The 24,680-nt window shown below is 43.1% G+C and overlaps 1 protein-coding gene across 1 annotated transcript in view; it reads right to left on the reverse strand.

Moving 5' to 3' along the window:
- LOC140721225 (uncharacterized) overlaps positions 1-24,680 on the reverse strand; it is a 96,855-nt gene that overhangs the window by 13,916 nt on the left and 58,259 nt on the right. Inside the window, exons 4-11 of the mRNA XM_073036083.1 lie at positions 18,896-19,156; positions 17,752-17,868; positions 15,528-15,629; positions 14,020-14,133; positions 6,554-6,655; positions 5,712-5,816; positions 2,597-2,710; positions 261-335 (exon numbers count right to left, since the gene is read on the reverse strand). Coding sequence (XP_072892184.1) covers positions 261-335; positions 2,597-2,710; positions 5,712-5,816; positions 6,554-6,655; positions 14,020-14,133; positions 15,528-15,629; positions 17,752-17,868; positions 18,896-19,156 — 990 coding nt within the window. The remainder of the gene's footprint in view (positions 1-260; positions 336-2,596; positions 2,711-5,711; positions 5,817-6,553; positions 6,656-14,019; positions 14,134-15,527; positions 15,630-17,751; positions 17,869-18,895; positions 19,157-24,680) is intronic.

A 24,680-nucleotide genomic window follows, 5' to 3' on the forward strand; every position in this document is an offset into this window, starting at 1 on the left:
CTTTCCATAATTTGTCTATAATTGTCTGAAATTTTGTGCGGCCAGTTGTTCTGAACAGAGATTTAAACTAAAATGGACATTCAGATATTTTAAACCTCCAGCAGTTTCCCAGTCCTCAGCTGTGGGGCCAAGGACTGTATGTGTTTGTGGTCCAGGTGAAGCAGCTCACAATGTTCTGACAGAGACACTTCATTCTATCCCTCTGCTCAGTACCAAGTACATCATTTCATGTAAATACAGTATTATGTTCGAGCACTTACCTGGAATCGAAGTGCTGACAGAAATGGCAAGTAAGAATATCAGGTTAAAAGTACTAGTTTGGAAGAACACCCAACCTAAAAAAAGAAATAAAAACTGTTTGAAATTCTCAGAATCAGAATTCAGACTCAGGTTAATCATCACTGACATATGTCATGAAATTTGTTGTTTTGTGGCAACAGTACAGAGCAATAAATGAAATAGACTATAAATTACACTGAGATATATAGTTGTGAAAAAGAGAGCAAAAATAGTGAGGTCGTCTTCATGGGTTCACAGACCATTTAGAAATCTGATGACAGAGGGGAAGAAGCTGTTCCTAAATCATTGAATGTGTGTCTTCAGGCTCCTGTGCCTCCTCCCTGATGGTAGTAATCCCCCTGAGTTACAATCTACACAACTTATTCAAAACTTGCATCAATGAAGTGCTGCAGTGAACAGAGATGAACCTGGGCTTGGTCAGGTTCATTGTGATATTCAGTGTCCTAACATGAGACAATCAACCAGCTCAGAACTGGACCAGACATTCAAGCATTGGACTGAAGGAGGTTCAGAGAGCTCTCACACACTGGCAACAAGTGGAGAGACCAGGGAGGGACCAAAAGCATCTTCTGGTTCCCTCTGGAAACACTACATTTGATAACTTACTGACCCACAGGCATCACAAGTGGAAATGACAGGTACTCTGTAGTTTGTCCATGTGTACATCCAGTAGATGGGATATCAGGCCACTGTAAATCAGTTCTGCTGAATTATCCCAGTGACCTGGAGGACTGCAATTAAACATTTTGCCAGTGACTGAGTTCCATGTCTGACAGTACAGCCTGTTCTGATGCAGAGAATCACAACATCACTGTTTCCAGCTGTTCAATGGCATCGGACAGTGTTCTGGTTCAAGTTGAAAACTGAACTCCACGAGGGTGCAGGCTGAACAGTCCACATGCTGGAACATTTTATGTAGACGTGTTGAAAGATTATACTGAATGTAAAAATAATCCCTTAGTTCCATCCTTTAACTTTTGCAGCAAGTTATCAGGATGCCATGATGGTTGTGATCGAGATCATACATCTGTCTCTGCTCCTTCAATCTGCCCACAGGATCAACCCTTCGAAATGTTACCCATCACTCCAGTACTGAAAATTGTATCTGTCTCCAGATTCATCTGTCTCTATATTCTACCCCATCTCCTTTTCAAGTTTCACATCCACACATCACCCTCACCCATACTCTCCTGCCGTTTCTTGCTATCTTTGTATAAAGCAATCACGTTTGCTGTTGTCCAATTTAATGGGCACTTTTCAGAATAGTGAGAACATTTAAATTGCTGCATGAAGTATGTCATTAGCTGCCTCTTTCAGACCCCAGGATGAGGTCCATTTGGATATCCAACTTGTCAGATGGCAGCTCCAACAATTGACTCAGTATTTCTTCCCTGGTGATTGTCATTTTCTCAGATTTGTTGCTCTACACTGGCTCTCACTCAGATTACAGCTCAATGCTCATCAATACTTTCAGAAATCTCTTTGACTTTCCAACTCACTTCCCCCCTTCCTCTCTGCAGTCTATAAACCTTTATATTTCTGTTCTAATCCCCTCCTTCTCAGCAAGCTTGATCTTTGTGTTTTCAGCAAATTGTTCTTTACCTCTGAATTTAACCCACTAAAGCTCACCACCTTTGCTTAGTCCTTCAAGCTTTTCTCTGATACTCCACTGTCTGACCAAGCCTGGGGTCATCTGCCCTCATCTTGCTTTACTTGGCTTGGTGACAGACTTCATTTGGTCATTTGCCTGTGAAACAGCCGGAAATGTTTACCGTACAAACATTGATTCTACTCTTGGACAACTTTAGCCTGTATGATGAAGTAGATCTCAAAGTGAACTTAGCCAGGCCTTGCTTGAATTAGGAAGGAATGTCAATATTTTGAACCCTGGATAGTTTACAACTTGGAGAGGAAGAGGGGGAATTTGTTCCCTTGTGCTGACTGTCTGGAAGGTGCTGTTGAAAACAAAACTATTGCAAATATCCAGGAAAGATCGGTGAGAGGCCTCCCAACACTGAATTCTATCGAGGGTCAGAGGGATACCTATCATGCAAACACCTCACCATCACTGGGATAAAGGGGATTCTGTCCCTCATTCCTCAGCTGATTTCATTTTGAAGTTGAACAACACCACGTGTCAAACACCAGACAGTGTGTCGGGGGGGGGGGGGGTTCTGTGGGGGAAGTGGGGTGATTTTTCAAGTTTTCCACTTCATTAATGTCTTTATTAGTCACAAATTACTCGGAGAGACGACTGGAGCTTATACACAAAGGTAAATTACACAAAGTCACACACCTTCATCAAAAATCTTCTTGTAGATCAAGTAAAACAGAAGCAGAACATTCACCAATGGGAACATCAGGCCAATGAACCGCAAGGCTTCAATTAAAGTGTCCTTGATGGAATAACCTGCAAGTGAAAATAAATTCAAATAAGAAAACATGTAACAATTCCCCAGAGAAATGACCACAACAGCTGCACAATGTTGCAAACAACCAAACTGTTCCACTTTCATCCTGCAGGGACGGGCAGGTGCCAACCTCTGCCCAGTCTTATCGACTGCATGTCCTGTACGGTGGGAAACCCAGAACAGACAATTCACGAGTCCTGATCAGTTGTCCTCAGAGGTCTCCAGTCCAATCTTTCCAGGTCACCTCCTGCCAATATTCTGCACCAGCTGCTCCTTCTGGTGTTGCAATGTCCACTCCTCTGGGAGTGCACTACACTGACCCACATGATCCAGGGTTTGATTTTCCCAACTTCCACAACAATTGGTTATGGAGTTACCCCACAATTTCACTGGAAAGTCTCTGAAACTCTCAACCTCTGACTCGATTCCACATTTTGTCACAAAAGTTCTCCCACTCATTTAGCCAGAGGAGCTCAGGCTGATATCCACAATCTGGTCAGGGGCACATTCGAGGAGAGAAAGTCTCCTTGTGAAGGGCAGGTTGATGCCCAGACAGCTGACTGACACCTGCACATCAGACTGATTGTCACCAGCGACTTTATTTCAGATATCAGGGTCTGATGTTGCATCGTGCCAGGAACAGGAGTGTGTCTGACAGCTCTTTACATTCTTCATATCATTTCAATGACGTCACACAGGAACTGAAAAATTCAGCCAACTCCTGTGAGCGGGGGCAGAGTGAACTTCTCCACGTGAGAAACAGAACCTGTAATCTCACAACATCTTTTACCAGTCTCTGGTCCAGACAGTGAAGTACTTTAAGTGCAGCCACTGTTGGAGGGAATGAGACTCAGTTTGTACTGAGTAAGGCTGAACAAACAGTCATGTAAAAGCTGGCTTTATGATGTTGGTTAACAGAATTATTTTTCCGATACTGGGGAGAAATCCTTTGCTCTTTTAGAAATAACACTGAAGGATCATTTACATCTTCCCAAAGAAGGCAGATGGGACTCTGGCTTAGTGTCTCATCCATAAGTGGAGATCTCTCAACGTGCAACACTTCCTCCACACTGGTTCTGAGAATGTGGGTGATGCTGGTAAAGCCACAGATATTCCCAGTCTGTTTACCCTGACAGGGGGATGGTGAGCCTCCCACTGGAACCTCTGTTGTTCCCATGGTGATGCTGAGTGTTGGTCTGTTGTTTAAGAGGGGCAGCAAGGACAAGCCCGGGAACTACAGCCTGGTCAGCCTGACATCAGTGGTGGGGAAGTGACTGAAGGGAATTCTGAGCAATAGGATCCACCAGGATTTCATTAGACAAAATCTGATTAGGAGGAGACATCATAGCTTTATGTACAGGAAGTCATGGTTGATGAATCATTCAGAGTTTTTTTGAAGAGATAACCAAAAGGGTAGATAGGACAATGAATGTTACCTATTTTGACATGATCCTGACATGAATCTTCGGGGTTCTAGGGGGATTCAAAATTGGCTCTGAGGTAGAAAGCAGAGGGCGGTGGTTGAAAATTATTTTCCATTATAGAAGCTGGTAACTTGTGGTGTGATGCAGGTATCAGTGTAGTGACTCCTGTTATTTGATATTTTTATCAGTGATTTGGATGCAAATGCACAAGGCTTGATCATTAAGTTTGTGGATGACACTAAATTAGGTGTTGTTGGTGATAGTGAAGGTTATTGTGGGTTGCAGAGGGAATTTGACCACTTAGGGAAGAGGGCTGAGGAGTGGAAAATGGATTTCATATCTAATGGAACATTCTCCCAATCAAGAGAACTTGAAAAAATTAATACTAATTCATAAAGTATATCTCTATCTTGTTCTTTTAGAGGCCAGGATGAAGTCCATCTTGACCTGGGACTTGGCAGATGGAAGCTCTGACAATGTGCTCAGTACCTCTTCCCTGGTGATGGTAATGTACCCAGTTTACTGTCCCACATGGTTCTCCCTCAGACAATGGCTCAATATTAAAATGCTGATCTGTTCTTTCAGACCCCTCTGACTTTACATTTCACTCCCCGTCTCTCTCAGTCTACAAGTTTCTTTATTTCTGCATCCCTTTCCTCCTGTCCACCTGAGACGACCTGATTGTCATCACTTTGTGCTTTGAGCTGTCTTGTTCCTTATCTTGAATTTACCCCCAATAAAGCTCTCTATCCCTCCCTGATCCATTAAACTCTTCTTTAATACACAACTCCCTGACCAAACCTGGGGTCATCTGCCCTTTTCCTGATTCCTGTCTCTTGGTGACAGACTTCATTTGGTGATTTGTCTGTGAATCAGCAGAGAACATTTACACTACAAACACCAGTAGCTACTGGTACTGTTCTTGGATAACTATAGTCTGTGTGGGTAAGTTATTCTCAAAGTGAACTTAGACAGGACTGGCAAAAATTCGGCCATGAGGAAGGAATGTTAATATTTTGAATTTTGAATGGTTTATAACTTGGGGAGGAAGAGGGAGAAGGTGGTGTTCCCTTGCATTCATTGATTAGAAGATGCTGTTGTAAACAAAATTGATGTAAATATCCAATCAAGATTCCTGGCAGCCTGAAGGAGAGGCCTTCCCACACCCAACTGTATCAAGGATGAGAAAGGCCCCAAACACTCACTCACTCACCTCACCATCATTGGATCCTTTACACCAACCTGATATGATGCTGAAATTTGACAACACCATGATCAAACACCAGTGAGCTGAGACACGTTCCTCTCCAGACTACTTTTTCTAAAGACCCTCTGGAGTCAGATCAGAGGTGACTCCAGAATCATTCCAGTGTGGTGACACTGTAAATCAGAATTTCATAACTGGGAAAAATGTCAGACAATTTCATCCCACAGGTCACAGGAATCCAGAGGGGTCGGAGGAGGTGAGGATTATTCAGCTTTTTTTCTTTTCTATCTTTTTATTAAAATGAGTCTAAAATTACTTGGAGGGGTGTCTGGAGTAGATAAACAAGAGTGAAAATACAATGACAGATACCTTCGTCCAAAGCCTTTTTAATGACCAGGCACATCAGTATTAAAATGAACACAATTGGCAGTACGATCGACAAGACGATAGTGACAATTCCCGCGATGGAAAGGCCTGTAATTAAAAACAAATTCAAATGAGTAAACCTGTAACAATTCATCAGGTAAATGACCATAACAGCTGCCTGTTGATGCAAAGAACCAAACTATTCCACTTATCTCCACAGGGCAGGAAATGTACCAACCTCTGCCCAGACTTGCTAACTTTGTCTACATGACTGAACCAACTGACTCTGCATGGCCTCCGATGTGGGATAACAACATGCTGACCTGTTATTCCAGACCTGAATTATTCCCTGCAGTCTAATCTATCCTGGTCACTTGCTGTCAATATTCTGCACTGGCTGCATCTTCTGGTGTTCCAATGGCCACACCTTGAGGAGTGCACGACACTGCAGCCAGACATCCCACATGGTCCATGGTTTGACTCTCCTGACATCCACAACAATTGGTTATGCGGCTGTCCCACAATTTCACTGGAAACTCACCGAATCACCCAAGTTCCATCACTCAGTCTGGTTTACCTATGTGCTCTCCAGTGATTTATCTGACCTGTATGTGTTCAACTGGCCTGTGCTGTGTTTCTGGTGGTTCTGAACTGTTGATGTTTGGCCATTACCGTCTGAACCTCCAGCAGGTTTCCCTGCACCCAGTTGTGGGTCTGAGGACTGCAGATGCTGGTGGTCCTGATAAAGCATCTGACAATGTACTGACTGAGATACTCAATGCATTCCAACCACCCTGCAGAGAACTGAGTTCATCACTTTCATACAGGTTTATTTGACCACATACCAGAACTCATATCGCTGACGATCCAGGCAATGATGAAACAATTGATGAGGACAACATCACAAACGGCTTTCAACTTCCTCCAAATTCTGATCATCTTAGAACCTTTTCAAAAATAAAAAGAAATGTACAACATTTGATAACCAAACAATATGAATGATGTAACACATGCATCAATGGACAAATGTCCTGGTAACAGAGCTTGACTCAGGTTGTTTCGATTGGTGATGATATTGCATGTCCTAAACATCAAGCAACCCAAACAACTCTGAAATGGATCAGACGTCAGAGCTTTGGATTGAAGGAGGTTCAGGAGTTCACTCACCACTGCAGCAAATGGGGAGCTCAGAGAGACACAAAACACAGTTTGTGGCTGCTACCAGGATTTGTTTTACATTTGATAACTTAGATAAACCCTCAGCCAGTGACTGTGCATTTGGAAACAGATAGACTGCAGCTTCCCTCTGGACATGTCCAGTAGATAAGGCAACAGCCACTGTCAATATTCTCTGCTGTATTCTCTCATGATCTCAAGGGCTGAGACGGACATCAAGTTGCCAGTGTTAACAAAAACCAACCCCAGCTGTAACACTGAGGTTCCACTGTTTGACTGTGAATCCTGTTCTGATGCCGAGGACTGGAACAGCTGCTCACAGCATCAGGCAGTGGCTTATTCCAACATCGAAACTGAACAGCTCAAGGGTACAGGCTGAACTGTCCAAATGCTGGGATATTTAATACAGATAAGGGGAGAGGTTGTCCAGGACATCCAGTGGTGAGCAGTGCACACGATCCAAGGACACCTCTCTTGTAGTGGTTTTTGTTCATTTCCAATTGCTCTCAAGAAAGGGGGATGGAACAGCTGGTTTCTTATTTTGCACCCACCACCTAAATTCCCACCCTCTTCAGACCCCACATTACTGCAAAAGAATTTCTCTCAATTTCCTCACAAATGCTCTTTCACATTCCCAACCTTATCGTCCACATTGCAGGAGTTACTGAGGTGTTGAATCAAACCCTCTTCATATCACCAAATCCCCTTTCCCCATTATAACTATAACTCATTCACCTGAGACTCTGCCCATTGGCACAACTTCCATCACTATGCACTCAAGATTAACAGGCCTGAACACCTGTCTGATAAACTGGTTTAACTAATCACAAATAGATTCAGCTCTTGCCCACTGAACTGTTTGAAGATGAACTGGAATCCAAAGTTATCCACCAGGTCATCACCCTGATGTTTTTCAACGATATGAACCAAACCGTGAATGTTTGTGTAAAAATAAAACAAGCTGCATCAGGTCTCAACCTGAAATGTTCACAACCCCTTTACCTCAGACAAGAGAAAATCTGCAGATGCTGGAAATCCGAGGAATACACACAAAATGCTGGAGGAACTCGGCAGGCCAGGCAGAACAAAGCAGAGTCGATGTTTCAGGCCGAAACCGTTTGGCAGGACCATTTTGTGTGTGCAACCCCTTTACCTTCACAGATGCTGCTGACCCACCGAGTTTCTCCAGCAACTTGTTTTCTGTTCCTGATCCCAGTGTCATCAGTCTCCTGTCTCCATGGAGACTTGTGGGTCAGAGTATTCATCAGCCTCTCTCCTTTCTCTTTGTCCTTGTTGCCCATCATGGAATTTTATCTCAGTCTGGATTTTATCCCACTACCTCCCCACATTAAACTTACCCATGAAGCATACCTTCCATTCATTACTAATTTCCCTTCCAGTTCTGAATGTTAACAAATTTGACAGGACTGATCTTCCACCTATTAAACCTCCAACATTACCCCTCTCATAGACCAACCACTAACCACCCCCCCCACCCCACACCCAACTTCAAGATTCCCACTGTCATTGTAATTGAGTTTCTCCATCACCAGCCTACCTTTCCTCATTACAAATCCTTGTTGGCATCTCCTAAGTCAGTGGGAAATTTGATGTTTGAATGTCTGGGTTCCCAGTCCTGTTACAGTAGTGAAGCAGTTTTGGTCACCCTCCTACAGGAGAGATGCCATCAGCTGGAAAGTGTGCACGGGAGACTGGCGTAAGGATGTTGCCAGGACCTACAGAGTCATAGAAAAGTACAGCACAGAAACAGGCCCTTTGTCCCATCTAGTCTATACCGAACCATTTAAACTGCCTACTCCCATCGACCTGCACCTGGACCAAAGCCCTCATACCCCTCCCATCCATGTACCTATCTAAACGTCCCTTAAACATTGAAATTGACCTCTCATGCACCACTTGTGCTGGCACTTCGATGCAGAATCTCACGACCCTCTGAATGAACAAGTTTCCTCTTAAACTTTTCACCTTTCACCTTTCCAGTTTAAGATAGCACTACCGAAGGAATGAGACAGCTCACTGCTAGTTCAAAAGCAAAGGAATTCGATTAAAACCATTATTAATAACATTTTATTTTAAATTAATTGTGGTAAACTACCACCACAAGCAATGAAGAAGTGAGTGAAGGCAAAGTGAATTCACGGGATGTGCCCTGCTGGTGCGCTGCAAGATCAACGCACTTGGAGTTGGAGCCGTGCTGGTTGGAGTGAATGGTTCAGAGGGGAGAAGATGGGACAGAGGAGTCCGATGCCCGTCCAACTAACCGGGTATGAGGATGGATCGCTCTAACCACTGTGACAAATTGGAGAGGTCGAGAACAGCTTCTTCAGCAGCAAAATCCTGGTCTGAATCGAATCACTGGGCGGTGTTTTCAAGGCTCCTAATTTGGGTTAATTTATTCTTTTACTTTCTTATGGACATGTGTTTTTTTAAATTCTCTGCCCATTGGGTGTTAGACAGACTTTTTTCAGATATATGGGGTTAGTGTTTGTGTTTCTTTGTTTCATGGCTGCCTGTTAGGAGATGAATCTCAAGGTTGTATAATGTATACATACTTTGATAATAAAATGTACTTTGAACTTTGAATTGAAACACTGGCTCAGATAGTCTGGGGGTTTCTCTCTCTGCGATGCTAAGGCTGTGAGACTGCCCCTGGTTGCTGTGCTTGGTGTCTGTGAACTTTGCAGCTGTTTACCCCGTTAAAATGATGAAGTGAATACCGAGGCTTTGGGCCTACTCCAGGCTTCTCCTTTCTCTCTGGGCACTGGGGAGTTGGTCTCATTTTCTTCAATTGGGTTCTTTCGAGGTCCTTGCTTTGTGACTGCCTTGATACAAATCTCAATGTTGTATAATTTCTACATTCTTTGATGATAAATGCATTTTGAAACTTTGATCTTTGAAACTTAACCCATGACCTCTATTTGTTGATCCACCCAGCCTCAGTGGAAAAAACCTGCTTGTATTTACCCTATCTATGCCCTCCATTATTTTGTATACCTCTGTCAAATCTCCCTCCAGACTAACTTTTCAATCTTTCCTTGTAACTGAGGTCCTCCAACATCCTTGCAAATTTTCTCTGCATTCTTTCAACCTTATTTCCATCTTTCCTGTTGGTAGGTGACCAAAACTGCACACAGTACTCCAAACTAGGCCTCACCAATTTCGTATACAACTTCAACATAACATCCCACTCCTGTACTCAATATGTTGATTTAAGAGGACCAATGTGCCCAAAGGTTTCTTTATGACCCTCTCTTACTGTGACACCTCTTTCAATGAATTCTGGACCTGTATTCCCAGATCCCTTTGTTCTACCACACTCCTCGGTGCCCTACCATGCACTCCTAATCCTGGTGTCACCTGCATATTTACTGATCCTGTTAACCACACTATCATCCAGATCAGTGATATTGATGACAAACAACAGACCCAGTGTTGATCCTGTGACACTCCACTAGTCACAGGCCTCCAGTCAGAGAGGCAACCACTGTCTGGCTTCTCCCACAAAGCCAATGTCTAATCAATTTACTATCTCATCCTGAAAGCCAAGTGTCTGAACCTTTCTGACCAACTTCCTCAAAAAACTCCAAAATATTGGTTAGACATGAACTATCACGCACAAAACCAAGCGACTATCCCCAATGAAAGGCATATTGTGATCAGAGGAATTCAGTGATAAGTTTGCAAAGATTGTTATTGATGAAAATCTAACACCAGAACAAATTTATAATGCTGATTGTTTTATACCTTAAAATCTTAAAAATAAAATACAGTATGCTGTAATGTTTTTATGAAAACACGACGTTGTAACTGGAGACTGAAATCCTGCCATTGTTTGTTGTTCAGCAGCTGATTCAGGTATTCTCTGATGCTGCTGGGCTGCTTTTGTTACCCTGCACACATTATATTTTCATTATATTAATGTTATGTAACAAATTTTACAGTGACGTACGGATGTGTGATGAACAAGTGTAAGACAAAGTCTGCTTACCGGTAGCACATAAATTCAGAGTTGGAAATGATGGCGATACTAAACTATCTCATTATATATTCCAAAATCTGAAGCACTTCTGGCCCCGAGCATTTCAGAGAAGGGTTACTCAACCTGTATATTGTGTTTGAGGCAGGAACATTAATAACACTTAAAAGGTCCCGGACCAGTCAGGTGTGGGGCCTTTAAGGCTCATCGCCATGTCTGAAAGTGAGGCCGGAGAGGGGAATCCAAGCCAGGCTGAAACACAGGGGGATGAGGCCTCCTCTACCCGGCATCCTGTTGGCAAATGTGCCGTCACTGGAGAACAAAATCACGGATCTGAGGGCAAGACTGCTGCATCAGAGGCAGCTGAGAGTCGGCTCAATTGTATGCTTTATGGAAACGTGGCTTTCTCCAGACACGCCGGATGCAGCAGACAGACCAGAGGGATTCACGATTCACAGAATGGACCCAACTGCTGACTCGGGGAAGGCAAAAGGAGAAGGTGTGTGTTTTATGGTTAACTCTCTGACATGAGTGGTTTGAGTGGTGGGTGATCTGGGAAGGGTCCAATGTAGCTGGAAGGTGGGATTTCATATGATCCATTACCAGCTGCTCAAAGCACTTCATGATTGTTGAGGTCAATGCCACTGAGTGGTAATCAATTCGGCCAATTACTGTCTCTCTCGGACACTGAAATGATGGTGGCTGCCTGGAAACCTGCAGGGACAGTGAACTGTTTCAGAGAGATGTTAAAGATGTCTGTTAAGACCTGTGTTAGCTGGGTTGGACAATCCCTCTACATCCCACCAGGTCTGTTGTCTGGCCCTGCACCTTTGCATGGGTAATGAGAAACCACATTTGGTCAGATTACAGATCGATGAGCATCTGCAACCAGTCTGAGTTGGCATCGGAGACCAGGGTTGACCACGGGAAGAGTGAGGCCACGCTCTTCAGCATGGTTGTTATTCTGGGTGGGGGTCTGTGACTCGTGGTGTTTTGTAGGTATCTGTGCTGGGACCTCTGTTGTTTGTAATGCAGAAGTGACTTGGATGGAAATTTAGATGGTAACTTTTCTGATGACAAAAAAGAGTATTGGCAGAGTTGCAGACATTGTACAGATATTGTGTGCAGTTCTGTTTGCCCAGTTGTAGGAAGGATGTGGAGGCTTTGGAGAGGGTGCGGAGAAGCTTTACCAAGATGCTGCCTGGATTAGAGGGTATGAGCTACAAAGAGAGGTTGGGTAAATTCTGATCGTTTTATCTGGAGTGTCAGAGGCTGAGTGGGAGGGGAATACCTGACAGAAGTTTATAAAATTTTGAGAGGAGTAGATAGGGTAGACAGTCAGTCTTTTATCCAGGGTGGAAATGTCGAATACTAGAGGCTGTTGCTTAAAGGTCAATGGGAAAAAGTTTAAAGGAGATGTGCAGGGCAAATTATTTTACAGAGTGCCAAGTGTCTGGAGTGGGCTGACAGGGGTGGGGGAGACATTTAAAAGGCATTCAGACAGGCAGAAGAATCTGCAGGGGATGGAGGGATATGGATCGTGTTCAGGCAGAAGAATCTGCAGGGGATGGAGGGATATGGATCGTGTTCAGGCAGAAGAATCTGCAGGGGATGGAGGGATATGGATCGTGTTCAGGCAGAAGAATCTGCAGGGGATGGAGGGATATGGATCGTGTTCAGTCAGAAGGGATGAGTTTGATTTGGTATCATGTTCAGCACAGACACTCTGCCTCAGCCTGCTTGATGCAGGTGGTAACACACTCTGCCGAAGCAAGAGGTTAAAGATCTCAGTGAACACACCAGACAGTTGATCAGCATTTTAGTACGTGGCCAGTTACCCAGTCCGGTCCAGATGCTTTCCTGGGATTCACCCTCCTGTACAGTGACCCTCACACCAGATGGAGAAGCAACCAGTTAGAAAGCTCTTCACAGTGCATCGGCAGAAAGTTGTGAGTGTCTGTGGTGACATCCCAGTTGTCCTCAAGTTCCTCAGGAAATATAGCCGCTGTCGTGCCGCTGCCACTGTAATTGTATCAAGATGTTGGGCCAGGATAGATCCTCAGAGATGTTGACACCCAGCAACTTGAAACTGCTCCCCCTCAGCAAGCTGTTTACTGTTTACCTGTGCTGCACACTACATGCACTCTGAATTATGTTTTATTAATGTATTTGTGATAATATTTTGTTGTCCGTGCTGTGAGTGATCTGTGTTTTGTGGGTGCACTGTGCTCTGGAAGAATATTTGTTTCATTTGGTTGTATTATGTACAGTCAGAAGACAATAAACTTGAACTTGTGTCATAATTAACTGAAGATAATTTTAACTCTTGTATAGTCAGTTTGCTCGACAATAAATGGGACTCTGCACTTGTGCTCCTCCTTTCAAACCGAACTCTATGTTCAGTCCAGGGTCACCGGCATCATTATTGTTCCCTGTGACTTGCTGATGTATTATTGTGCAATTTGCCTCTGAAGCTTCACTGTACTTTTCATTATATTAATGCCAGGAGCTGGAGGTTTTGCTACTGATCTTGAACTATAACCTGTGTTGAAAGTTTATTTGTGAAGTGGACTTGTCCAGGAAGTTCCTGAATGAGGACATGAGGAAGGAATAACAATATTTTGAACTTTGTTTTATAAGCTGGAAAGGAACTTGGGGTTAAAAGCCACAGAGCTGAAAGCAGCTGTTGAATGAAAATGTTGTTGTAAGTATCCAAGAGAGACACAAGGGAGACAGTCCTATTCCTTCCCAACCTTACCACTATCAGGATCAAAGGGGGAAACTTCCCCTCGTTCCTCAGCTCCAAACGGATTATGTTACATTGAAGTTCAACACAATGTGAAACACAAATGAATTGAGTCAGCCCCTCTCAGGGCCCCTTCTATTAAAGACCCCTCTGGAGTCAGTTCAGAGACAATTCCCAAATATTTCCAGGCATTCTATGTCACTGCAAAACATCAGCTTATAACTGGAATGAACAGGACAACTTCACCTAAATGTAGAGGATTGGAAGAGTCGGAACAGGGTGCTGGTAATTCAGATGAGATTTAATTTGATATTTTTTTCTTTTTGAAAATATGTGACATTTCACTTGCTTGCAAATTTATATCCAAGTGTGTATTAAACAATGACAGATACCTTTCAGTAATTTCTTGATCTCGGTCACATACGGAAGTTCATTGATATAAAATGAAGAAAGCTGCAATCCTACGATCAACACACAAATCACAACAAAGTCCAACGGTGAAAGGCCTGCAATTAAAAATAAATCAAATAAGCAAACATGTAACAAAGCTCCAGAGAAATGTCAGTGAAAACTTCCAGTGGTTGCAACAACCAAACTCTTACACTGATGTCCCAGTGAAGGGAAGATGCCAATTCCCACCCAGTGTGCCAACCTGTGACCCAATCCTGCACCAGCAGACCCTGTATAGATTAACAAGACACTGAACTGCAGTGTCAGGCAAGAATGAATAATTCACGGTGCCCACTCTATTTTCCACGTGGGTCTCCAGCCCAGTCTTTACATGTCACCTGCTGCCAATTTCTGCACTGGCTGCTCCTTCTGGTTCCAATGGCCAGACCTTAAGGAGTTCATTAAGGTCCGTAGTTTCTTCCTCGCAACATCCACAACAACTGATTATGGAGAAACCCATAAATTTCACAGAAAGTTGCTGAAATTTCCATTCTAATTCTGACCAGTTTCCATCGTGTCTGCTGTTCATAACTGGAGCTTGATGCCAGTTCTTCACTGGTGGAAATTCCTCACTGGCTGCATTCAGTGTGATTGCAACCTAATTTCATAGAACATAGAATAGTACAGCACATTACAGGCCCTTTGGCCCACAATGTTGTGCCGACCCTCAAACCCTGCCTCCCATATAACCCCCCCACCTTAAATTCCTCCATATACCATTTCCCTCATTTCCTGATGTGGTCAACAGTCCATCAGAGAAGAGAAAGCTGTACATGGCATTCATTGAACACTCAGACATGTCAGTCACTGTCACCAGCTCCATCACTCCAGATGTTTGTGTTGGAATGTCAGATGGTGAACAGAGGAAGGAAACAGGAGTGTTTCTGACAGCTGCTTTGACTCTGCATATCTTTTCACTGATGTACGTAGATAGAAAAATTCAGACAAATTCTGTGAATGGGAGCCACAGTGAAAATCTACTTTAACTCTGCCCACCATCTTGGTGAATCTTTTCTGCACTCTTTCGAGTCGAATCACATTCTGACAGGCTGCAGCACTGTCTGGTATGGGGTGGGTGGCTACTGCACAGGACCTGCAGAGGGTTGCAAATTCAGTCGGCTCCATCCTGGGTACCAGCCTACAAAGTACCCAGGGCATCTTCATGGAGCGGTGGCTCAGAAAGGCAGCGTCTATTACGAACAAACTCCAGCACCCAGTCCATGCCCTTTTCTCACTGTTACCATCAGGTAGGAGGTACAGAAGCCTGAAGGCACACACTCAGCGATTCAGGAACAGCTTCTTCCCCTCTGCCATCTGATTCCTAAATGGACATTGAGCCCTTGAGCATAACCTTACCTTAATAATTATATAGTTCTCCTTAACATTTGTGTACTACATTAAACAATTCTGAATTAAACAATTGTAAATGATAAGAGTATTGGTCACGTACCTTCAACCACAGACCAATAAATTAACACAATGTACATGGTGGTAAGTGACAAAGTATTACATATCCACAGGCTTAGAAAATAAAATCTGTATCCCAGACGTCCTGTGGAGAAATAAAAAATACGCAAGCCATTAAAAATCTATGCAGACTGATTATAACACTGGAGGCCATCCTGGACATCAATCAATGCTAGCACCCCAGGAAGCAATCACAATTCCACCCTTGACCCCACTTTAACCGTTACTCTCTCACCCCAGTTGTTACCAATGGCAAATCCTCCATCTCATCTCCCCAAATGTAAAAGACATAACAGTAAATGTCCTTGGTGAGAAATGTTCTAAACCATCAGATCCAGCAGCACCTGATTCAGCATCATCGGTCTTCCTCCCCATCACTAAATTATTTGTTCAACGATTAACCTGAAGTACAAGAATAATCCCTGATTTGCTCTTGGCTCTGTAATTTTGCTCCAACAACATGTTCGATGCCCATCGATGGGTGTGACTGAGATGGTCCACCTGTCTCTGTGGTTCCCTCCCATCCCTTTGCCCCCTGGATCAATGTTCCCAAATGTTCCTGTTGCCCTGGTGTTGAAATTGCATCTCTCTCTCACTGATCGTTGGTGATAGATGTGGTTTGAGAATCTCAGAAACTGCTGATCTACTGAGATTGTCATGCACAACAGTCTCTAGAGTTCACAGAGAATGGTCCAAAAAGCAAAATAAAACATCCAGTGAGTGACAGTTCTGTGGCTGAAAATGTTTTGTCAGAGAATGGCCAGACTGTATCAAGCTGACAGGAAGGTGACAGTAATTCAAATAACCACGTGTTACAACAGTGGTGTGCAGCAGAACATCTTTGACAGACAACATATCGAACCTTGAAGTGGATGGGCTACAGCAGCAGAAGACCATGAACACACACTCAGTGGCCACTTTATTAGGTACAGGAGGGAGCTGATAAAGTGGTCACTGAGTGTATCAGAGAAAATGCTGGAGGGACACTGCAGTAGAAGCAGCATTTGTGCAGAGATTTGATGTTTCTAGTCATAGAGAAGAGTGAGAGAAATCCTGAGAAATACAAGAGAAAGAAAAACAACGGTGTACAATACACTGCAGTTGCTGGAAATTGGGAATAAAAAAGAATTCCAGATTTCCATTTCTGCATCTGTGGAGAGTGGAAAACAGAGTTTTGGTCACACACTCTGATCTTGTATCAGAAGTGGTCAGTTCTAACATAAACTGGAATGGCTGGTTATCTGAAATTGATGAATTCATTACTGCAGCTCCTGGGACTCAATGTGGAATAAGGGATGCTGCTCCTCAATGGGCTTTGCTGGAACTGGGGAAGAGGTTAAAGATGGGAAATCAGAGAGAAAACTAAAGTGATCGGCAACTGGAAGCTCACTGTTACCCTCGGTGTTCTGCAAAGTGGTCACACAACCTGTAATGGTTTCTCCAATGTGCAGGAAACTGCTGTGAGGACACAGAATTGGAAGTACAAATCACTCACTGCTTTACCTGGAGGGTTATATGTGTGCCAGGAATGGGGAAAGGGAAGAGGTAATAAAGCAGGTGTTGCATCTTCTTTGGTTCTGGGAGACAGAGGAGTCCCATGTGGAAAACTGCATTGGAAAGAGAGGTTCTTTCAAAATAAACTTTTGCAAACACCCAAGAAAAATTGCCACCGAGTCTGAAAGAAAGAGCCACATGTACTGTATGCTCACCAGCAGGTCTGAGAGACAACTGCTCAACCCCCTGACACTAGATGGGGAGTAGAACTCCCTTCACAACTCTGCCCTCTATGTGAATGAGGTCCCTGTTTCCAAAGGCAGGGCCACCATCAGGATGAAAGGGCATCTTTCCCTCAGTCCCACCTCTAAACAGACTTGCTGACACAATGAGATGAGACAACACAATGCAGCAAACACGAGTGAATGAAGACGGCTCCTCTCATGGCCACTTCTCCCAAATATCTTCTGCAGTTTGGTCAGAGGTGACTTCAGGACTGTTTCAGGTATTCCGTGTCACTGCAAACCACCTGAAAACTGGGAAAAAATGGACAATTGCATCCCACAGGTCACAGGGACAGAGGGGAAGTGGGGGGAGGGGTCAGTGGTGTAATCGATTACCCACATTTTCCCTTGTTTATGTTAAAGTTCATTCAGGTTTACTGGGTGGTGTCCGAAAGTTCACACAAGTGCAAATTAATCAATGACAGATACCTCTGAGGGTTTTCCACCTCCACTGGTCCGGTAACACGGCTGAACGAAGAGATGGTGCAGAAATAGCCTGTCCTGCAGTCAATACAGCAATCAGTATAACATCCTTGAGGGAAAACCCTGAAATTAAAATTAAATTCAAATCATTAAACATCTCACGGGCAGTGGATGACAAATGATGAAACAACCATAATGTTCCATCATTTCCTGCCGAGAAGGGAATGTTCCAACCCCCGTCTAATCTCACCGATCTGTGACCCAGGCCGACACCAACTGACTCTACTCTGAGAATCATTAGTCACAATGCATCGTTATACCCGTCAAGAATGGATTATTCAGATTCATTTATTTATCAGATGTACATCACAACATACAATGAAATGTATCATTTGCATTGACAACCAACACAACCTGAGGATGTGCTGAGGGCAGGGCAGCCTGCAAGTGTCACCACACACTCTGGTGCTACTTTCCACCTGATGTCAAGGGCTGCTACACAAATGCACATGTGGGCAGTTTGTTCTAATTGATCGGTGAAGTGCATTATCTGCCGATTGATCCATCCCAAGAGTAGGAAGAATGAGAAGAGCATACAAACTCAAGGAACCAATTCTAAAAAGGTTACACCAACAAGAGATTTATAGAAAGACATATAAAAGTAGTTTGACAAAGATAGGATTTTTGCCTTCATGAATAGATGTACAAAGAGGAAGAAAATCAAAATGAAACTTTCTAAAACCAGTCGAGAGTGGGAATGAAGGTGATTGGGAGAAGAACAGAAAATATCTTGGGAACTTTTTTATGCACAGTAGTGGACCGGGTCTAGAATTCATCATCAGGAATAGTGAAGGGACATTCAACTGTAATTTCATATGAGGGCTGGATAATTATCTGAAAGAAAGAATTTACAGAGCTGTGGGGAGAGTACAGAACAATAGGATTCAGTTGTTTGCTCAGTGATAGAACCAATCCATTCTTAAAGGGCTGAATGGCTTTCTTTGCGATAACTATTCTGGGATTCCGTGAACCCAATTAATTCAGCTTTTGCCTCTCTCTGCTGCAACACTGATTTGCATCGGCTGCATTCAATAGCCACCAATATGGTCTAAATGTTAACTGCAAAATGTCATTCATAAATGAAGCTCACCTCGCAACATTAAGGTGTAGTTTGTCTGGATGGAGCTGACAGGATTGGTTGTGATGCAGGTGTACACTCCACAGTCTTCAAATGAAGCACTTGAGATAAGAAGTGTTCTGTTTTCATCTGTTAGTTGGTGACGCTGGGAGATCTCCCCTCCATTCTTCTGCCACTGATACACATTCAAATCTCCAAAGACTTCACAGGTGAGCTCGACCGTGAAACCCAGTGATTCGATGTTGGTAAATATGGAACCTTCTGACAGCTCATCTAAAGGAGAGAATATGAAACCATGATATTCCTATCTTGATGTAGAATGCAATCTCACCATGTGACATTCTACCAGATATGTATAAAGGTACTGAAGTACATTTGGTTCTACACAACAAATATATACACAACAATGGAAATAAAAGCCATTTAACCCCGCAACACTGCTCTGTCATTGCACAAGGTCACAGCTAACCTGATGTTCCCACCTCCCACGATAACAGTTCACCTCTCTGCTTATTCAGGATCTACTTCTGCTTTAAAAATATTCAAAGATTCCAAACAATTTTCTTCAGAGCTGGAAGCAAAAACTCAAAACTGTTTCATCTCTATTTTAGATGTTCACTTGCAAGTTCATAGACGTGCCAGTCAGAGCAGGAATAGGATGATGGTACAGATGAATGAGTGGCTCAGGAAGTGATGTTTGAACCTTTTCCCCATTCAGATAATAGTCCGCACTATTGTTCCTTTTACCAAAATGCATTATCATACATTTCCCAACACTGTATTCCATCTGCCACTTTTCTGCCCATTCTTCCAATTTGACAAAGTCCTGCTACATTCACATTGCTTCTTCAGCACTACCAACCCCTCCAACTAACTTCGTATCATCTGCAAACTTTGTCACAAAGCCATCAATTCCATTATCTAAATCACTGACAAACAATGTGAAAAGTAGCAGTCCCAATACCGACACCTCCCCACCCCCCCCAGGAACACCACTCATCACCGGCAGCCAACCAGAAAAGACCCCTTTTTCCCCCACTCACTGCCTCCTGCCTGCCAGCCGTTCTGCTATCCATTGCTGAATCTTTCCTGTAACACCATAGGATTTTATCATGTTAAACAGCCTCATTTGTGGTTGCTTATCAAATGCCTTCTGAAAATACAAGCAAATGATATCCACTGCCCCTCCATTGTCCACATTGCTTGTTACTTCCTCGAAGAACTCTAACAAAATTGTCAGGGAAGATTTCCCTTCACAGAAACCATGCTGACTTTGACTTATTTTACTATTATTCTCCAAAAACCTTGAAACCTCATCCTTAATAATAAACTGCAACACGTTCCCAACCACTGGGGTTAGGCAAACTGGACTGCAATATCCTTTCTTTTGCTTTCCTCCATTCTTAAGAGGAACTGGCCAAAATTGACTGGAAAGGCACACTAACAGGAAGGACAGCAGAGCAGCAATGGCTGGAGTTTCTGTGAAAAATGAGGGAAGTGCAAGGCAGATATATTCCAAATCAGAATGGATGAAGGACACTACCGTAGCTGACAAGTGAAGTCAAAGCCAAAGTAAAAACAAAAGAGAGGGCATACAAGGAAGCCAAAGCTAGTGGGAAGATAGAGGATTGGGAAGCTCTTAAAAACTTGCAGAAGGAAACTAAGAAGTTCATTAGGAAGGAAAAGATGAATTATGAAATGAAGCTGGTGACTAATATCAAAGATACTAAAAGCTTTTTTTTAAAAAAGTATATAGAAGGGTAAAGGGGAGTCAAGGGGAGAGAAAGGACCAATAGAAAATGACCCTGGAGGTATTGTAAGGAGGAATGCTGAGATGGCAAAGGAACCAAATGAATATTTTGCATCGGTCTTCATAGTGGAAGACATCTGCAGTATACAGGACATTCAAGAGTGTCAGGGAAGTGAAGTATGTGCAGTGAAAATTACAACTCAGAAGGTGCTCAGGAAGCTTAATGGTCTGAGGGTGGATAGAACTCCTTCACCTGATGGAATCGATAGATTCTGGCATTGTACAGGATGACTCAAAAATTGCAAATGTTACTCTGCTATTTAAGAAGGGTGGCAGGCAGCAGAATGGAAACTACAGACCTGTTAGTCTGACATCAGTGGTTGGGAAGTTGTTGGAATCGATTGTTCGGGATGAGATTACAGAGTATCTGGAGGCACATGACAAGATAGACAAAAGCCAGCATGGTTTTCTGAAAGGAAAATTCTGCCTGACAAACCTGCTGCAATTTTTTGAGGAAATTACAAGCAGGGTAGACAAAGGAGATGAAGTGGACGTGGTGTACTTGCATTTTCAGAAGGTCTTTGACAAGGTGCTGCACATAAGGTTGCTGAGCAAGATTATATCCCATGGAATCACAGGGAAGTTACTAGCATGGGTGGAGCATTGGCTGATTGGCAGAAAACAGAGAGTGGGAATAAAGGGATCCTATTCTGACTGGCTGCCGGTTACCAGTGAAGTTCCATAGGGGTCGGTGTTGGGACTGTTGCTTTTTACGATGTACATCAATGATTTGGACAATGGGATAATGAATTTGTGGTTAAATTTGCTGATGATACAAAGATAGGTGGAGGAGCGGGTACTGTTTAGGAAACAGAGAGCCTGTAGAGAAACTTAGATAGTTTAGGGGAATGGGCAAATGAAATACAATGTTGGAAAGTGTATGATCATCAATTTTGGTGGAAGAAATAAACAGGCAGACTGTTATTTAGATGGAGAGAAAATTCAAAATGCAGAGATACAAAGGGACTTCAGGGTTCTTGTGCAGGATACCTTAAAGGTTAACCTCCAGGTTGAGTTGGTGGTGAAGAAAACAAATGCAATATTGACATTGATTTCTAGAGGTAGAGAATATAAGAGCAGGGATTTGATGTTGAGGCTCTGTAAGGCACTCGTGATTTAACACTTGGGAGTATTGTGTGCAGTTTTGGGCTTCTTATTTTAGAAAGGATATACTGACATTGGAGAGGGTTCAGAGAAGATTCATGAGAATGATTCCAGGAATGAAAGGGTTACTGTATGAGAAACGTCTGGCAGCTCTTGAGCTGTATTCCCTAGAGTTCAGGAGAATGAAGGGGGATCTCACAGAAAAACTTCAAATGTTAATATGCCTGAACAGATTAGATATGGCAAAGTTATTTCCCATGGTAGGAGAGTCTAGGACAAAGGGCAGGACTTCAGGTTTGAAGGACGTCCATTTAGAAGAGAGATGTGGAGAAATTACTTCAGTCAGAGAGTTGTAAATCTGTGGAATTTTGGGCCACGAGCAACTGTGGAGGCCAAGTCACTGGGTGTATTTAAGGCAGAGATAGATAGGTTCTTTATTAGTCAGGGCATCAAAGGGATAGGGAGAAGACAGGGGAGTGGGGATAATTGGACAAATTGTATCAGCACATGATTGAATGGCAGAACAGACTCGAGGGGCCAAATGGCCTACTTCTGCTCCTATATCTTATGGTCTTAGAGACTGGAGTGAGATTTGCAATTTTCTGGTCCTCTGGCACCATGCCAGAATCAAGTGATTCTTGAAGGATCATGACCAATGCATCTGTTATCTCTTCAGCAACCTCTCTCAGGGCTCTGGGATGTTGTCCATCTGGCCCAGATGACTCATCCACCTTAAGACCTTTCACTTTGTCGCGCACTTTTTCCTTTGTAATAGCAGTGACACTCACGGACTTCTGGCACACTGCTAGTGTCTTCCACAGTGAAGACAGATACAAAGTACCGATTAAGTTCATCTGCCATTTCTTTGTCTCAAATTACTACTTCACCGGCATCACTTTCCAGTGGACCAATATCAACACGCACCTCCCTTTTATTCCTTATATAACTGAAAAAGTTTTTGGAATCCTGCTTTATATTATTGGCTAGTCTACCCTCATATTTAACCTTTCCCCTTCATATAGCTTTTCAGTTGCCTTTTGCTGGATTTTAAAAGCTTCCCAATCATCCATCTTCCCACTCACTCTGCTTTGATTCAAGTGTCTGATGGTTGAGGGTCAAAACTTGTTTCTGAATGAGTGGTGGGGGTCCCTGATGATGGAGGCTGCTTTCCTGCAACAACTCTCCATGTAGATGTGCTCAATGGTGGGGAGGGCTTTACCCATGATGGACTGGCCTCTATCCAATACTCCTTGTAGGATTTTCTGTTGAAGGGCATTGGTGGTTCCAATGATGCAGACAGTCAATATACTCTCCACCACACATCTACAGAAGTCTGTCAGACTTTCAAGTGTCACGCTGAATCTCCACAAATTTCGAAGGAAGTAGAGGCACTGCTGCGCTTTCCTCATTTTGTTCTTAACTGCTGCGCCCAGCACAAGTCCTCTGTAATGATACACCAAGGAATTTAAAGTTGCCGACCCTCTCCGACTCTGATCCTCTGATGGGAATGGCTCATGGACCTCTGGTTTCCTCCTGAAGTCAGTAATCAGGTCCTTGGTCTTGCTGACATTGAGGAAGAGGTTATTGCTGTGGCACCACTCAGACAGATATTCAGTCTCCCTCCTATATGTTGATTCATCACCACCTTTCATCCCAGAATTACCACCAGCTCCAAGAACTCTTGCTGCTTTCCCAGTGGGACAGAGCAGCCTCACACATGGAAATGCTTTCCTGACTTTTGTCATGAGGAACAGACATTGAAATCAATGAAACGGGCACTGCCGTGGAAACCATCAGACACGGCACCTCAGGAGGAAGGGGAAGGTGTACATTTAATAAGCTGTGGAATTACCCCCTCCCTCACACTCCATTAGTGCATTTTGACCCACCAGTGACCCATCCGCACAGGGAAAATCGACACCCATCTCAGCATTTTCAATAAGATTCTGCTCTTGTTATTTCAGAGAACATCCTCAGGTTTGTTGCCTTTTTGTCAGCCAGGCTCGAAATATTTCTCACAGATCACCAGGGGCTGAATATTTATGTCAGAAGCAGGGTTTAAACAACAAGAGTAATGTGATCATTGTGAGCATTGTATGGATTTCAAAAACATAAACAGAGACACCAATCTTAATTCTTTTTATATCTTCCATTTTCCTCCCTGGTCAGTTTCACAAAATTCTAGTCCTTATCTCAGTACCTGGAATTACCAAACAGAATGGAAAAGTTTATTACAATACATTGCTGACTTCACAGTGCAGAGAATGGCTTTATCCCACATAAACATGCCAATAAAATTTAGGTGTGGTGGAATTTGGCAGCTCCAGGAGCTTTCTGTATCTTTTAAAATTAATATTAATCTTGTTTTCCCTGTTTTTAAAACTCTTAATGGTTTGTGAGCAGAGTACGTCACAGAATCACTTTCCTTTCATAATCCTGCTCAGGCTCTCAGGTTTTCTGCCACCGGTCTCTTAAATCTTAAAAAAATCTCCCTCCGAAGAAAATAGGCAGTTCAGCTTTTTTGAACTACGCTCCTCAACTGTGGAATTCAATACTAAAACTATAAGGGATGCAGACTCAGTTGACACCTTTAAATGAGAGCTTAAAATCTATTTATTTAATCTTGTTTTCAATGAGCATCGTTTTCTCTTTTATTTACATTAATTTTTATTTTATTTTTCCACATTTGTACTTTTATCCCATTGTAAACAACTTTGAACTACAACCTGTGAAAAGTGCTCGATAAATAAATTTCATCTCTTATTTATTACCATTGTTATTGAAGTTTCTTTCACCATCATGTCACCCCCTTTCCCCATTTCCCACACTAATCTAATGCATTGTGCATCTCCCTCCCCTCCCATCCCTTCTCTTGCTACTTTT

This window comes from Hemitrygon akajei, chromosome 2, assembly GCF_048418815.1.
Source record: "Hemitrygon akajei chromosome 2, sHemAka1.3, whole genome shotgun sequence".
Lineage (NCBI taxonomy): Eukaryota > Metazoa > Chordata > Chondrichthyes > Myliobatiformes > Dasyatidae > Hemitrygon > Hemitrygon akajei.